General features: G+C 45.7%; 1 protein-coding gene across 1 annotated transcript; it reads right to left on the minus strand.

Moving 5' to 3' along the window:
- Positions 1 to 7346: 7346 nt before the first annotated feature.
- On the minus strand, positions 7347 to 10063 carry CLEC14A (C-type lectin domain containing 14A). Its single transcript, XM_064460334.1, has one exon. It carries the CDS (start codon positions 10022 to 10024, stop codon positions 8768 to 8770), a length of 1257 nt encoding a protein of 418 aa, XP_064316404.1. The 5' UTR covers positions 10025 to 10063; the 3' UTR covers positions 7347 to 8767.
- Positions 10064 to 17944: the final 7881 nt, after the last annotated feature.

Below are 17944 nucleotides of genomic sequence, written 5' to 3' on the forward strand. Positions count from 1 at the left end.
ACTTTCCCCTCAAAAAGTCTAAAAGGTTAAACAGTACACATCAGAAAAGGACATAATTTAAAGTTGAAACGAAGTACAAATAAAGAAAACAGAAGAAAGGGTGATGTTTGGCAAATAAACAGTAAAATTTTAAAGCAGGCCAAAAAAAAAAGTTAGAGGAACATCTGCCTAAAGACATAGCAGTGCAAAATCCAGTAGAGCAAGAAACCAACCTGCTGATGAATGAGGATTGTATTTAAGAGTGTTTCTGGAATAAAGCCACAGGGGAAAAGCCATTAAATCTTTTTGCCTCTGTTCATTATGGACTACCCTTTTTAATTTTTTTTTTGGAAGAGGGGCAGTGGATAAGTCTGTGGAATTTCATTAGAAAGAAGAGTTTGTAGGAGTTTTGGAGTAAATCAGACAGTGGACAGTACAAACTATTACCAGAGGCTTATGTTCTCCTAAGAATTCAGAAGGACTAGAATCATTGAATCATAGAATGGTTTGGGTTGGAAGGGACCTTTAGAGGTCATCTAGTCCAACCCCCCTGCCATGAGCAGGGACATTTTCAACTAGATCAGGTTGCTCAGAGCCCCGTCCAACCTGACCTTGAATGTTTCTAGGGATGGGCATCTACCACCTCCCTGAGCAACGTGTACCAGTGTTTCACCACCCTTATAGTAAAAAATTTTTTCCTTATATCCAGTCTAAATCCACCCTCCTTTAGTTTAAAACCATTACCCCTTGTCCTGTCACAACAGGTCTTGTTAAAGAGATTGCCCCCATCTTTCCTATGGTTCCCCTTTAAGTGCTGGAAGGCCACAAAAAGGTCTCCCCAGAGCCTTCTCTTCTCCAGGTTGAACAACCCCAACTCTCTCAGCCTTTCCTCATAGGAGAGGCTCCAGTCCTTGTATAATTTTTGTGGCCATCCTCTGGACCTGCTCCAACAGTTCCATGCCCTTCTTGTGCTGAGGGCTCCAGAGCTGGACACAGTACTCTAGGTGGGGTCTCACCAGAGCAGAGTAGAGGGGCAGAATCACCTCCCTCAACCTGCTGGCCACGCTTCTTTTGATGCAGCCCAGGATATGGTTGGCTTTCTGGGCTGCACATGCACACTGTTGGCTCACATCCAGCTTTTCATTCACCAGTACCCCCAAGTCCTTCTCTGCAGGGCTGCTCTCAATCCCTTCATCCCCCAGCCTGTATTGATATCTCTCCAGTTTAGAGAGAAGGATACTGTGGGGGACTGTGTCAAAGGCCTTACAGAAGTCCAGATAGATGACATCCATACCTCTTCCCTTTTCCACTGATGTAGTCACTCCATCATAGAAGGCCACTAGGTTGGTCAGGCAGGACTTGCCTTTGGTGAAGCTATGCTGGCTACCTCGGACCACCTACCTGTCCTCCATGTGCTTTAGTGTAGCTTTTAGGAGGATCTGTTCCATGATCTTCTCGGGTGCAGAGGTGAGGCTGACAGGATGGTTGTTCCCTGGGTCCTCCTTTCTATCCTTTTTAAAGATGGCCACAGTGTTTCCCTTTCTCCAGTCCCCAGGGACTTCACCTGACAGCCATGACTTTTCAAATATCATGGACGTGGCTTAGCGACTACATCAGCCAATTCCCTCAGGGCTCTGGGATGCATCTCATCAGGACCCATAGACTTATGTATACCCCTGTTCCTCAGGTGGTCATGAACCGGATATTCCCTTACAGTGAGAGGGTCTTTATTCCCCCTAGTCTCCATCCTGTGGTCCATCGGCTTGGGAGGGATGAGGAGAGAGGTTACCAGTGAAGACCAAGGCAAAAAAGTTGTTAAGTACCTCAGCCTTCTCCTCATCTGTTGATACTAGGCCACCATCCTTGTTCATCATAGGCATATGCTTTCTTTGACTTTCCTTTTCTGGTTGACATACCTGTAGAAGCCTTTCTTGTTATTCTTTGCATCCCCTGCCAAATTCAGCTCCAGTCATGCCTTGGTCCTCCTGATCCCATCCCTACACAACCAGGCAGCGTCCCTATACTCTTCCCAGGATACCTGTCCCTGCTCCACTGCCTGTGCAGTTCCCTCTTCCTCTTTAGTTTGACCAGCACATCTCAACTCAGCCATGCTGGTCTCTTCCCTTGCTTGCCTGATTTCTTACACCTGGGAACTGAGAGCTCTTGTGCTGTATGGAACACATCCTTAAAGCTCTGCCAGCTCTCTTCTGTTCCCTTGTCCCTGAGGACGATTTCCCAGGGGTCCTGCTGACTAACTCCTTGAAGAGCTGGAAATCCGCTTTCCTAAAATTTAGAGCCTTGACTATACTCCTAGCTTTTCTCAAATCCCTCAGGAGTGTGAACTCCACCAATTCATGATCGCTGCAGCCCAGGCTGCCTCCAATCTTGATGTCACCGATAAGCTCATTTGCATTGGTGACCATCAGGTCAAGTATTGCATCCCCTTGGGCAGGTGTCGTGGTTTAGCTGGCAGCTCAGCCCCACAGCCACTCACTCACTCCCCCACCAGTAGATGGGGGACAGAATCAGAAGGGTAACGCTCGTGGGTTGGGATATGAACAGTTTAATAACTAAAATGAAAAGAAACAACAACAGAAATGCAAAGTAAAGAAGGATGTTGAGAGGCGCAAAGCCCAGGGGAAGGGGGGGAAGGGAGGGGAGGGGAGAAGGGGAACGAACCGCCGAAACAAACCGCACGTGCCGCAGCTGCCCGCCGACCCGAGCCGCAACCGCCCCCCCCCAATATACTGGTCATGGTGTCACATGGTATGGAATGAACCTGCCATTGGCCAGTCGGGGTCAGCCGCCCCCGCCACGGCCCCGCCCCTCCCAGCCCCCCCCCCCCCCCCGCCACGCGGCAGAGCCCGGGAAGCTGGAAAGGCAGCCGCCCCCCACGGTGAGGAGAATTAACCCCTTCTCAGCCAAAACCAGCCCAGTAGGGCTGTTTATTACCTGGCTCAAGAAGTTATCCTCAATGCATTCTACGAATCTCCTGGATTGCCTACGGCTCGCCATGATACTTTTCCAGCATAAGTCGCGGTGGTTGAAGTCCCCCAGTAGGACAAGTGCCCGTGAGTGCAAAGCCTCCTGGAGTTGGAGGAAGAAGGCTTCATCAGTAGGCTCCCCTTGATCAGGCGGTCTGTAGTAGACACCAACCACAAGGTTCCCTTTGTTGCCTCTGTCTCTGATTCTTAACCATAAGCTTTCAACCTGCTTAGGAATTAGGAATTTCCTAGTGAAAGAGCTGTACTACTCACTATGGTGAAACCTGCTGGAAACCCACAGGGCTCTGTCCTGGGGCTTGTTGTGCTCAAATTTTTCATAAATGATCTGGAAAAAAACTGAGACATAATTCTTTGAAAACATCAGCACAGTTCTCTGCAGTGGTCAAAACAAACAAATGGTTATGTTAGTAACTGTTAATAACCAGAAGATACTGTCAAGCCATCATAGAAGACTATACTGTACCTGCATCTCCAACAGCTTCTGAATTTGGATCTCACAAAGAATCTAATGGTATAAGAAAAGGTGCAAAAAAGAATAACAAAACAATTCGATCTATAGAATTGTTTCTAAAAAAGAAACACTCCTGAACTTGAGATAGAGATGAGTGAAGGAGTGTATGGCAAAGATATGGGAAATCAAGAAGATGCACAGACCTGCTTTTTTATGTCACATGTAAATAAATTGTGGAACTAATTGGATAGTTGGATGCCAAAAGTAATACATTGAATCCAAATTCTGTTAGACAAATTGATGGAAGTCTACCAAGCGTGACATGAACTCAGCCTCGAATGCGAAGTCTTGCAACCGTAGAGTACCTACGAAAAGTGTCACTTACAGATGTCAGATTTGCTATTCTATTTCCTAAAGCATTTGCTGTTGTCACAGACAGATTACTGACGATATGACTTTTAATCTCACTCAAACTACCTGTTCTTATGCTCCTATGTTATGTTCCAGGGACCAGTGTAAACCATTCTTATCAGTCTAAAACATGAGACCTGCTGGTTAGGTTCCAAAAACAAAACCATGCTTTTCTGACATATTACAGCCCATGTGCTGTTCCTGGATTAATGACTGAAAATCTTCTTTATTTGCAAACCACCCCATTTTGAGTAACAAACACCTGAAAAACTATGCAGCGAGAGGACAATAGGGATGGATACATCCTGGTGAAGATAGATATTTGCCTGTCTTTCTTATCTCTCACTCCTCAGCTCATCCTTTCCCTGGACCTGCAGGATCCTCACTCTTTACATTATCTATTAAATACATAACAGTAGTGGTTTCCCCCATCCTTCAGCCTCAGACTTGCAACATGAAAGGACTGGCAGGTGGCAGGAGGGAAAGGACATAATAAATGTGGGACCACCACCATGTCTGTGCCTTCCCCACCTCCACGGCTGCCTTCAGGTACCTCACCTACAGTGAGGCAGCCCTTCAAGTCTGCCATATGGAAAAAGACTTGCTTGCAAACAGATGGCTCCCCTTCACGGTCACTTTCCAGTCTCGCAATGCCAGAGCTCTGGACTTGTAAGTCCAGAGGAGAAAGGCAAGGCTGCATATTGGGGAAAGAAGGAAAGGCATGAAGTTTAACCTGTTTTGAAGCCCTGAGAGAGTGGTTACTGCTGCTGCCTTGCTGTGTTTGCCTTTCAAGTTAGTTATGCATCATTAATGAAACGTATGAACCGCCACTCTACAGCCTTGATACATGTCCATATACTGAAGAAATAGAAAGTATTATTTCTAGAAGGAACTAAGTTGCATATACCAGTGATTAAACTCCATGTAATAAATGAGGAAGGATAATGAGGTCTGAAAAAAATTAAGTGATAGGAAATTATGCTTCCTGGGGGAAGCACAGAATCCACTCATTTTTTTATTTGTCTTTAAGCTATATACTACACTTAAAAAAGAAGAAAAGTTCTCTGAAGTATTTGAATTTTGCCCATGTCCACTTCTGGATTTCACTTTAATCTCATAACACACTTAATCAAGCCCTCAGCACTATAAATCATTATTAAAAATTTGGGGAATATTAAAATCTTGTTTCTGATTATTTGATGAATACAAACCATTAAAAATTCATCATGTGTTCATGAACAAAATGTACAGCTGATAAATGGTGTGCCTACAAGTCAAACTATCTTGGGAGGAATTAAGAAAATCTAAAAATTGGATTTCATAATTGGCAACGGGGGACACTTTTCAGACCACTGTGATCGATGAGAGGTTTGGACATTCCTGCTCTTTGCAGAAAGCACAGTTTTTAAATGTGGGCTCACAGATTTGTGTGTCTACCATTTCATTACCGTTACATTATTACATCCAGTCCTCTAGTCAAGAGCCAGGGTCCACAACACTACACATTACCCCAGGGAATTTACGATTTAAAAAAACCCCACCTAATATGAACAACTAGAATTGAAAGTATTAAGTTTTTAAAAATCCTCCATACAAATACATCCATTTTAAAACTCACAGATACAAAGTTTGTATGTGAATTATATGGGTTTAATATGGGATGAAATTATGTTTTTTCTGTACTGGAAAACAGTTGCAATATGCTTATGTAATATGTTAAGTCAAAGGACATGTATGTAGCATGAGAGAAAAGGTCAAGATTTGTCTCTATCTCTCCTATGTTTTGGAAGAATATTTACATTTGATTGTGTGCTTTATATATGGTGTTACATAAGAATGAAAAGAAAGTTGCATCCAATTTCATAACCAGACACTTTTATTACATCAATCCTTGATACGATCATCTGTGCTCGTTACAACCTTACTTATTCTCCTCCTATGTATGTAAACAGAAAACCCTGCACTGAATCTGCCTTGCAGATCACCAAATCATGGTTATGATATGAGCCAAGAGTCCATGTTGCAAGCCAGTTATCTGTTGGTTTCCTATTTAAGAAAGACACAATTTAAATTGAGACTGGAAAGCAAAAATTATTTATCCTTGCTCCCAAACCATCCACTTCTTGGTCTGAATAATTAGAGTAAAAGAAATCCATGCATTTCAAACCTGCTCAGGTTCCAGTCAAATCCAAATGCTATAGGCTTTGTATTCTACTGACTGCAAAATGAAGGTGAAGAAATCCAAATAGACAAAACAAGAATCTCTAATACGTAAAAGCAATAGAAGCTGTGGTAAAACTATGGCCATTTAGCCATGCCTTGAAGAGACACAAGGCACTGTGAGCTTGCTTTTAGAAAAGTGGAAACTTAGATTAACTGATTTTTCTGATTTAATTTTGGGTGTGTGTTTTACAGGCATTTAAATATGACTAGCCTCCCTAGGCTTTCCTGACAGTCAATGTAGGGAAATGGCACTTTCAGGATGCAGTTAATTGGCCCTGTTTTCAGCATTTAGTCTAAAATGAGAAAAATTGCAAATACCTACTTCTCTCCATAGGCTGTAAGGGAGTCTAGGTGAGTAGGCAAGTCTAGGTGAGCTGTAAGAGATGTCTACACCTGGTGAGACAGATCCCACCCTTAGATGCAAAATAGTCTGGTTTCAGTTGGGTCAAATTATAACCCAGGGAAAACATACAGAATCTTTGTGTAGTCCTTTAGACAAATGTCTAATGCTTAATTCTGAATCTTGAGTGTGAGAAAAAGAACTCTGAAATCAAAATGTGAATTCACAGGAAGTCAAGGCAAAGAGCAAAATGAGAATAAGACAAGACAGGTGAATGGCTTCCAAGAGCATGAACTTGTACATTTTAACTGAATAGTCTGAGTCAAATCCTGAGAGATGCCAAAAGAAGTAGTCAGTTACAGGCGCCTAATTCAGCACTTAACTCTGTGCTTGGTGAGACTCCTGAAACAGAGAATGAGAGCTTAGAAAAACAAACCTGGTCAGCTGCACAGTCCCATTAAGCCATCCGATATGTGGGAAAGAGGAAAACATAGAAATAATAACTCATTCATCTTAGTTGCTAGTTGCTTATGAAGTCCCCTCTAGAAAAGCAGAGCTCCACATACACTGCCCCATACAGTGACTGTAACAGGAAGGGAATTAAGACAAAAGGCATTAATGGCTAAGTCATTTTTCAAATCTCTGCACATCTGAATGTAGAATCAAGCCTCCTGCTGAAGCTGAAAAATGCTTGCCTTCTGAAATACAAATGTCAGAAAACAGATTAGAAAAGTATGCAGATTATGAGGCAGCTTTGTAATGAGTAGCATTCTCATCTAGCTGGATTTCATTCCTGTCATGATACAATGGAATTTATGGCTTTAGACAGCCTGATGGCTTACAGATGTCAGTGAACCCCTTAACAAAAGCAGCAGACTCTTTCCCAGATAGCAACAGCCTATCACTGTTGAGCAGAGAGGGAAAAGGAAAAAAAAAATCCATGCTCTGTCATACTTTATCCTTAACAGATGTTTACACCAGATTAATCTTCAATCTTTGCTTGCAAGAAAAATAGGTAATACACATTATTGTTTGACATGGAGTTCTCCAAATTCAACACAAAGTGACAAAATGAAAGCAGTAGTCAGAAGATCAGTTCTAAAGAGAGGAAAACAAACAAAAAAAAGCATATTTAAAAAGACATTTCAGAGCTTAAAGTGTTTTAAGGGAATATTTCCCTACCCTCCCCGCACCCCAGAAGAGTTGGATGAGATCCAGTTAGTTGTGTCTTATTGCACTCAGAAAACTTTGAATCAATGATTAGCATTACCACTTTAACTGAAAACCAACACCGTAATAATACTAGGTGAGCATCAGCACCCTGAAATGCAAAGAAAGCAAGTTCTGCGGCCAGGATGAAAGCTGCTGTACAGGAATGGCCAAGTGAAATCAGAGGAAGTGTCTACCTCATTTAGAAAGGGGCACAAAGGGTGAATCATTCTCTCCTTACTTTCCATGGAAAACAATACATGTGACTAAAAAGAATGGGATTTGCATGATGTATTTGGACCCACATTAACTCCTCTCACAGTTCGAAGTTGTCAGCATCTTGTCTCATTGTAAGGGAGCCACATACCGCACGCCAAAGGCAGGTGGTGTACTGATGCACCTTAGGAGGAAAACTAACTGAAAAAAATTGTTGCTCTGCTACAATAAAAATGAATATTATATGAAGTAATGAACATAGCAGCGATTTATGTTTTAAATCAGCCTTTATTCTCTCCATCAGCTGAAGTAAAAACCTGACTCCCCCTTAATCTCCCACTTCCTCAGCAATTTAATGGCCTTCCAAGTATAGAAATGCTCTTCACTTTTAAGAATGTCAGTCTGAAAGCATATGGGTCACAGTTTCCTCCAAAATTATGGCAGTGCACCTCTCCAAACGTTCCAGCAATTAGAAAGAAAATGAGAGCCTCCAAGTACCACTCAGGCAAAGACTGACTTCCAGATTACAAGATGTGATTGCTCAAAGTGGTCCCCGTAACACTCGCTCCAAGCAAGGCACCCGAAGAACGGTTTTGGAGAGGATAAAAACCCGTGACAGTTGCTGCTGCAAACAAGCAGTCGGACAGGCTGTTGTGTTTCTATTACGCTTATGTCAGCACCTAAATAACTGGTTTTCATCCCGACAAAAACTCTTGACCGTCCCAAGCTTCAAACCCCTGAAAAGGGGGTTGCTGCACACCCCCACGTCTGACAATCCGCAGGTCCTGCTCAGCCATGTCCCACGGCGCCTCTTCCCCGGCTCCCCGCGGCAGAGAGAGGGGGGTCAGCAGAGACGGGGGAGCCGGGGCTGCCCCGGGGTGGGACCTGCCGGCCGGGGCAGCCCCGAGGGACGAGGCCCCGGCCGCCCCGGGGCTAGTCGCCGCCCTCTGCCCCACTCGGCTCCGCGGAGCCCGCCTCCGCCTTGCTGCCGGCCTTCGGCGGCTTCTTGTCCCCCCGGCCCTCGGATTTCTTGCTGAAGCAGAGCTTGCAGACCCCCATGACTGTCATGACCAGGATGACCAGCACCACCACCGCGATCGCCACCAGGATGAAAACGTAGTTGGAGGAGGAGGGCGGCGGAGCAGCCGTCTCGACTCCCTCGCCGGGCGGCGCCGCTGAGCCGCCGGGTGCCGGGGCGGAGGGGCTTTGCCTGGCACCCGGCGTCTCCGCGGGGCCGCCCGCGGCGGTGGTGGCCGCCCCGGTGGCCGCGCAGGGCGTCCCGTCCTCTGCCCCCTTCCAGGCGAAGCCGCCCCGGTGGGGCTGGCAGGTGAGCTGCACCTCCCCGCCGGGGCACGCCACGCTCAGCATGGTGCCCGGCGGGCTGAAACCGGGTCCAGCGCTGCGCTTCTCGAAGGGGAGGCGGTAGTCGAGGCGGAGGGCGCCCGCGGGGCTGAGGTCGGGGCAGGCGCCCTCGTACTGGTACTTGCAGACGTAGCCCTGGCTCTCCCGCTGGCAGATCTGCTCCTTCCAGCCCCAGCTGGGGCCGCCCCCGGGGGTCGCCGCCCCCAGGTGCAGCCCGGCGCAGCGGAGGGTGAGGCAGGACTTCATGGGCTCCTTCACCCACCGGCCGAGCGCCGCCGGCACCTCCCGCGGGGCCGCCCCGTCGTCGGCGCCCTCCCAGGAGAAGCCGCGGAGCGGCTGCCCCTCGTCGGTGCAGGCGGCGGCGTTCCTCTTGAGCCCGACCCAGAAAAGCGAGGGCGCGGGTCCCGCCGTCTCCGCCAGCAGCCCCAGCAGCAGCCGCAGCTCCGCCTCGCCGCTGACCCAGGCCAGGCCGCCCCGCTGCCCGCCGCAGGCGCTGCGGGCCTTGTCGTACGAGCCGTTGGCGAGGTGGGCGCTGAAGCAGGCGCCGTCGGGCTGGCAGCGCACGGCGGCCCGCGGCGGCGGGGCCCGGCCCAGGGCGCAGGCCGCGGCCAGGAGCAGGCACCAGGGCCCGGCCCGCCTCATCCCGGCGGCGCGGCGCGGCGGGCCGAGGGGCGCGGGCTTGCCCCGGCGGCTGCGGCGGAGCTCGGCCCCGGCTCGGGCTGGCCCCGGCCGGCCGCGCCGTCCCACCCCAGCGCCGTCCCCGCGCCCACGGCCCTCCCCCGGGCCCGCCGGAGGAAACGTGTCGGGAGCCAGGGTTGACCTCGGCATCCTCCGTTTGTTGGCGGGCGGGTGACGAGCAGCTGCCTGCGCAGCCAGGAGGCGCTGGCCGTGCCCGGCGGGCGGGCGTGCAGCCTTGGGGCAGGGCAGGGGTGGAAATCCCAGTGCCTGCTCCGCTGTCGGTGGGGCTGGAGTGTGGCGAGGGCCAGAGCCGCAGCGGTGGGACCGGGGTCACGGGCCCCATCCGTGTCCTGGAGACCAGTCTCGCCAGCGTGGTGCACATCGCTTCCAGGAGAAAAGCGGTCCAGCTTCAGTGACCACTTCTGTCAAGGATGGAGGTTTCTGGATTAGGCAAAACTGTGCAACCGACCCCTGAGCTCCTGATACACAAGGCAGTTTAACACAAAAACTGATTCAGCTTGCAGTTTTCAAGCAGGTGGTCTAAATGCATGACACGTTAGGTGCCTGTGCTGACGTCCCGTAGGCTGATCTTAAATGAGTTTGATCCACTGCGACTGTTCTTCCCCAGGCAGTCTATGTGTCACCTCGTTTTTGTACACCTTACTGTGCTGTCTGCTGTTACCTCACATGTACGTTCAGATACAGCACATGTCCGAGTCACTTCCCCAGACATTTTATGTGGCACGAAACTTAATGCATATGTTTGCATTTCATTTTCCAGCTTCCACTTTGGAAGAATCCCTGTAAACGATTTTGATTTTGTGAGTGTGGTATAATACAAATTCGTAGCATTTGAATACCCAGAAAAAAAAATGGAGAAAAAACCAGAAAATAAATGATCTATTTGAAATTTTTTAAAAAATTGAGGACCATCAGTAGGTACAGTCTATGGAGGTGTGAGTTCTGTGGTCTTTGAGCGAGGCTCCAGGTGGACTTAGTTCTGCACAAACTGCCCTCCCTGCTCCAGTACACTAGTAGGGTCTGCATCTGTTCAACCCTTTGTTAAGATTTAATTTCTCTTTGGAGGGGATAAATGTGGATGACAAGTCGCGTTTGGGCAACTTGTGGCCGACCTGCACAGGTCTCATTGACTCCAGGCCTGCACCGAGATACAGCACATTTTCTCTGGACATCTCAAAGAAGAAGTAGAAAGATGGGTGTGCTGATACACTGTGTGAAGAAACTCTGAAGCACAGCCTGTTTTCATAGTGGATTCTAAATAGTCAATTTTGTAAGTTTTCCAGCTGGAAACTGTCTCTATGGACAAAGCTTCTGTTGTTGCCAGCACATTGCCAGAACTGCAGTAAGCCATGCTGAAGAAAATCAAAAGCTTAGAGTTACGCTTCTCCACTTGCCTCAGACCCTGTGTCCTGGGCAGCAGAGTACACAGGAAGCATGCAGTGGTCTCTATTCACAAAATTCCTCTTTTTTTCATTAACAGAAGGGAGAAGGGTAAAGGGGAAAAATACCATCTGTATAAGTTATAGACAAAGTAAATCCTTGGTACCTGGTGTATCTCCTACGTACAGGATGCATGTTGTTAGAGACAATGTGCAAGCCATTCCTGGTTTTGTCTGCCTTCTCCCTGAACACTTGATGACAAGAAACTGCAGCTTGATGGAAGCTGCTTTTAAACTTCATTTTCTGAGAATAGTTTGGATAGGCTTGGCATTCTTATTTCCTAGCTGAGCACAGAGGACACAATAAAGCAAAAAAAATAAGATACTAAAAAAGAGTAAATTCTGGTTTCCCTTATTGTGCAGTTTGGTGAATTATAAATAATTAACTCCTCCCACCCTGAATAAAGTAGACTTTCAAGCATTGTTTATGGCTTTTCAAGTATTCCAGTACTTGAAAAGTGGCTACAGAGAGGATGGAGGTTCTGTCTTCACAAGGAGGCACATGGAGAAGACAAGGGGCAAGGGGTACAAGCTGCATCAGGAGAGGTTTTATCTCAATATAAAAAAGAATTCTTTTACACTAAGAACAATCATTTACTGGAACAACTTCCCCAGGGATGTGGTAGAGACCCGGTCACTGGAGGTTGTCAAGATGTGATTGCACGGTGTTCTAGATAGTCTCATCTAGTCTCTCCTTCCCACAAAAGGTTGGACCAGGTGGTCTTTCAGAGTCCCTTCCAGCCTAGACTGTTGTATTATCCTATGATTCTGTGATAAGTAGAATGATTTAAATACTTACTTCAGACCCATTAAAAACTACAAGAATAAAATATCAGCCTCTCCCCAAAATATGCATCTATTAGTTACTTTATTTTTGCTTTGGAGAAACATATTGCTAAATGCTCATAAGAAATTCTGTTTGTCACAGTTGTAAGAGTTAACAAAGCAACACCTTGAAATACATTAAATAGAAGAAGTTGATTAGGGATAAACTGGATTCACACATTCGTAACTGGTTTTAGGCAGATCTTTACATTCCGTTGGTATTTTGTTTCTCTTGGTATTCAGCAAAAAGGAAACTGCAACAAATATTGCCTATATTCTTAAAATGTTTATATTTCAAGAGCAATTAAACGACTTTGGTAAAAGTAATAATGTTAAATTTGCTACATACAACTGGGAATGTAAATTTGGGTGCCAGTAGACTTGACTTTATGGAAAATAGGTTTTCATAACAAAACAGGAACCTGTTGATTGAATTCTAGATGAAATCAGAATTTTGGTTATTCAAGGTGTAGAAATAATATAGCCACCAAAGTCAAAATGTGTGGTGTTGTAGCAGCTATGTTTTCAGAGTTCTGGTGCCTACTGGGATTGTCACTCCCACATTTGTTCTTCTCTGTGGTGCGTCAGGACAGAGGTGCCAAACCATGTGCCTGTGCAGGTGAGCATGGGGAGATCCTCGCCTCGATGTCTGCCTATGCCCTGAGTTTGAAAGATGTGGTTCCGTTTGCATCAGGACGCTATATGGTCTAGTATTCAGTTCTGTAGTTCTTCACTGGATCTAGCCTTCAATGTACCTAAACTAAATGAACCATTCCTTTAGCCCTTTGATGTTTCGTGATGATGTAAAAAAGCTACACTTCTACAAAGTCAGCTTAGTATCTTGAGCCATTTTCCCCAAAAGTGGTTGATAGGTTTGGGAGAGAAGAGAGGTTGCCACGGCTTTACTACTGCTGTCTTGCTGGGGAATGCTGACAAGGATTTGCCTAATATGACCCTGCAGTCCTACAGCTTTGGTTTGTTTTCTCTTTCAAAATGGTGTTCATTTATTATAGCTGAACAGAAACTAACTTTTATACATAGAAGGAGTAATACAGAAGCCCCAAAATTTCCATTTTATACTGAAAACCTAAGGCTCTGTCCCTGGGGAAGAGAATGCACTTCAGTCCATGAAAACATTTGCTCTTTCGCTTCTCTTCCCAGCTGTCAGCAAGGGCATGATTTGAGTGGTCTGGGATGGCCTCTCCACCAGGTGATTGATGGGTACCACCAGCTCGTTTCACACAGGCCATGCCTTTAACTTCGTAGGCTATCTTTGAACCAGCAATTTAGAAACAAGGGGTGCCCCAGGTAGTCCAGTCTCATCGGAGGAACTCATACCGCACAGAAAGGTGAGAACACTGCATGCCAAAGCCGAAGGCTTTAGCCAGCAGGAATTAGAGAAGGTAGTTGTATTTCTACTTGATCTGCCTGTATATCTGCTCTTCTCTCCTACGGCTGCCCCTGAGGGTCCTGCAAAATATTTTAATAATAATGGGTCTGCTAGATTGCCATAAAACAGCTTTTCCTCTGGGTTTGAATGTTCTCCTGATTCCATTCTAGGTAAATAATAAAACATTTTCATTAAGTGTCTTCATGGGGCTTTTCCTGAAGACATCCTTTCTTGAAAGAGAGGATTAGGTACTCACACACAAATGCTGGTATCAGTCAACACGTGAGGCACCTGAACTTCTGAGTATAAATAAGACGTTATTATATGAATGTGAATGTTATATGACTGACTGATGTATAAGTCCTAATGTAGCTGTTTTGCTCAGTAGTAAAAGCATTGTTTAGTTGTAGACGTTCCTTAGGCTTCTGCCTGCAAGATGTGAGCCTTTGAAAAAACCATGGCTTGCTTTAATTGTAATTTTACTAAGACCCATTAGGTTTTTTTTGTTTCATTATGTCAGTGTATCTGTCTCATAATATGTTCATTTTTACTAAGGAGTAATGAGAGAAGGGCTGAATTAATTAAGCTACTTTTCTCTTTTAGAGTGGATTCTTTCTTGCATTCAACTGCTAGGGCCCGAGGGGGTATATTTGCATTAGAACTAGTCTCACAGAGAGATCCAGTATCCTCTTCTCACTGAGATCTGTGTGTTGTTTTGCAGAGCTACGTGGCTGGGGCAGTAAAAGAGATCTGACTGGCTGCGAAGGGGACAAGTAAAATGCTTGTGTAACACTGCGAAGCATAGGGCACTAAACTGGCTGGTGACACTTCTCATCCCCATTGAGGACAGAGGAAGAGATCTGGAAATGGATCTGTCTACCCATTCTGCCACAAACCTGGAGAGTGTCTAATGGCAGAAGCGGCTACAGCGTCTCTTTCCTGCTAGCATGAAGGAAGGCTGCTTAAGGTGCACCTCCCTTTATCACCTGTCCTGTACGGGTGAAGAAACCTATTGCAGTCTGTTGCATGATACAGATTTCTTTGGGGTTGGAAATTTTGGAGAGGGAGCAAGAAAGGCAGTGAAAGATCAGTAGTCTGGCAGCACTGACCGTTTGCATGGCTCCAGCCTTTTAGCTTGCTGCAACCTTGCGGAGTCTGTACCGGTTGGCAGTGGAGAGGCTGCATTGTACCTGCGGGCTTGCTCCTTCCCCCTCACCCCAACTGATACCTCTGCTGGATCCACACACCCTTCTGCTGAATTTATTGTGAGTAAAGTCAAAACATATTCCCCATCTTTCAGTGCTCTGCTGAGAGATAGGCAATAATTTAAACAACCCAATGGAAACAGGCATTTTGAAAAAGTGAGAATCACTGTTACTGGATGGCATGCCTCAAAAATCACAGGTTAAATTCTTTCCTCACTCAGTGCTTCATGAAATTGATATCTGCATTTACAAAGCAGTTTATCAAATAACAAGGCAGCCCTATGTTTCACATCTAAGTTGTGTTTAAGCAAAGTATATTCTCACTACAGGGTTATATTCTTCTTTAACAAAGTACTTAAGTTAAAAATCAGACCCCCTTGAAGTCAGTGAGGACTGTCTCATTTCAACAGTGTGCCAAGATTTCTCATTAATTTCCCTGCGTTCAATCAAACAAATTATAACAGGAAGTAAAAATGCCAGATGGAATCTGGCATGCTTTTGTTACTTTTCCAGGGAAGAAGACAAGAACCAAAATAAGAATTTCTGTCTTACTGTAACAACTTGCATGATCGTAAGAATTTAATTATTCATTTCTCAAAAGGACTACATAGATAACAAGGTTTACACAGTTTGGAAAAGATAACCCAGCAGGGGTCATGCAAGTTCCTGTCTACTGTAATAACAATTTCCAATGACGTTATCACATAGCTGTGGATTTTTTTAAAAACAAGGAATAATATTTAACTGCTGTTGTGAACACAGTGGTATATCCATTATGTTTATTATATGGACAGAAAATATAACTAATGCTGACCTGTTGGATGGACTGTATTAGGAAAAACAGACAAATAAAAAGATGTGGCTGTAGCATTACCCAATATGTGTATGTTCCCCTTAAAGCCTGTTCAGTTTAGATGTTCATGTTTCCATTACTAATTATGCAAGAAAATAATGTATTTTGTTAACACTTCCATTCCTCTTTAATGAGTTATTAAGAAAGATTCCAATCCTGTAATTAGCTAGGGGATATGAACTCCAGAAGTCTCGAATCAAACACTTTAAATATTTTCCAAAAATACTGTCATCTATAAATATTTTTTTATTCTCACTTTAGCCCACTCTCCTTTTTTTGTTGACTGGATAATTCATACTCATTCTGTCCCACCGTCCAAATTCTTCACATCTCCTGTATTATGTAGCACTGTCTGGTTGCCCCATTTGAGCTTCACGTTGATTATATGTTGGCACAAGAGGGGTCCACAGGAACTGGAGGTAGGGTATGGCCATAAGTTACAGTTTGCAGTTAACAATGTCAAAAAAAAGCAAAAGCACTGAAATGTGTCGTGGTACGATTGATCTTCCCTGCATCATCTTCTCTTTTTTCTGTACCTTGCATAACAAACACCCAGCAGTGGTCAAGCTTTGACTGGTTTGATATAGTTTAGTGGTCCATGCGAAGTGCCCACACACTGGAGAATCTGAGCTTTCAGTTGTGTTTATGTGTGTGTACCTGTATTTAGATGTTAGTATGTATATCTATAAAACAGAACAGAACAGAGCAGCACAGCATAGCATAGCATAGCGTAACACAGCACAGCACAGCACAGCGCAGCACAGCACAGCACAGCACAGCATAGAATAGAATAGAATAGAATAGAATAGAATAGAATAGAATAGAATAGAATAGAATAGAATAGAATAGAATAGAATAGAATAGAAAAAGGCTGAGAGTGGACCACAGGGTTGGGTTGAGGGAATGGAGAGCTGCAGCACAGAATAAAATGACCAGGCAGGAAGAGAGGGAGTAGACACAAAAAGAAGGGGATAGGGAAGGAATCAAAAGAAATGACAGAAGTAAGATCATTCACCAGTGTGGAAGTACCAGAGTGGCAGAGGGAGCTGAGGGGCCACGTCCCTCCTGCTGCTGCCCAGTGTGGCTCACGTGTGGTATGTGAGGTGATGGTGGTGACCGCAGGTGTCCTTGCACAGCTGGGCAGCCCCCCCAGCAGCCTGAGGTGAGGTGGTGCAGGGCAGTCAGCATGGAGCATGGACAGTGACAGCTGAAATGAAAGGCAGTTACCCCATAAAGACGGCATCCAGTTTTTCAAACATATTCTTTTAGGCAGCTGTGGGACACACACTGTTCTGAGGGACACTCATAGAATTATAGAATCATAGGATGGTTTGGGTTGGAAAGGACCTTAAAGATCATCTAGTTCCAACCTACCTGCCATGGGCAGGGACACCTTCCACTAGACCAGGTTGCTCTAAGCCCCATCCAACCTGGCCTTGAACACTTCCAGGGATGGGGCATCCACAACTTCTCTGGGCAACCTGTTCCAGTGCCTCACCACCCTCGGAGTGAAGAATTTCTTCCTTATATCTAATTTAAGTCTACCCCCTTTCAGTTTAAAGCCATTATCCCTTGTCCTATCACTACATGCCCTTGTAAAAAAAGCCCCTCCCCAATTTCTTGTAGGTCCCCTTCAGGTACTAGAAGGCTCCGGTAAGGTGTCCCCAGAGCCTTCTCTTCTCCAGGCTGAACAACCCCATATCTCTCAGCCTGTCTTCATAGGAGAGGTTCTCCAGCCCTCTGATCATCTTTGTGGCTATTCTCTGACTCACTCGAAGACATCCATGTCCTTCTTATGTTGGGGACCCCAGAGCTGTATGCAGTACTGCAGGTGGGGTCTCATGAGAGTGGAGTAGAGCGGGAGAATCACCTCTCTTGACCTCCTGGTCATGCTTCTTTTGATGCAGCCCAGGATACAGTTGGCTTTCTGGGCTGTGAGCGCACACTCCTGGGCCATGTTGAGCTTCTCATCAACCAACACCCACAGGTCCTTCTCCTCAGGGCTGCTCTCAATCCATTCTGCGCCCAGCCTGTATTTGTTCTTGGGATTGCCCTGGCCCATGTGCATTTAGCCTTGTTGAACTTCATGAGGTTTGTACAGGCCAACCTCTCAAGCCTGTCAAGGTCCCTCTGGATGGCATCCCTTCCCTCCAGTGCGCCAACTGCACCACACAGTTCACAGCCTTAAAGCTACTTTGAGGCTCAAAGGCCATCCTTAAAAAGCCTTACTGTCAGAATGAGTTTGACACCTTCTTTATGCCATTTCCTTTCTAATCTATAGGGATGCTATCAGCAGCCTCTGTAAACCATAGGTTTTAGAGGTCTGGGAAAATGTCG

This window comes from Phalacrocorax carbo, chromosome 9 (assembly GCF_963921805.1).
Source record: "Phalacrocorax carbo chromosome 9, bPhaCar2.1, whole genome shotgun sequence".
Taxonomy (NCBI): Eukaryota; Metazoa; Chordata; class Aves; order Suliformes; family Phalacrocoracidae; genus Phalacrocorax; species Phalacrocorax carbo.

Coding starts and splice junctions, on each gene's coding strand:
- CLEC14A (XM_064460334.1), bottom strand. CDS start 10,024: ATGCCGAGGTCAACCCTGGCTCCCGACACGTTTCCTCCGGCGGGCCCG.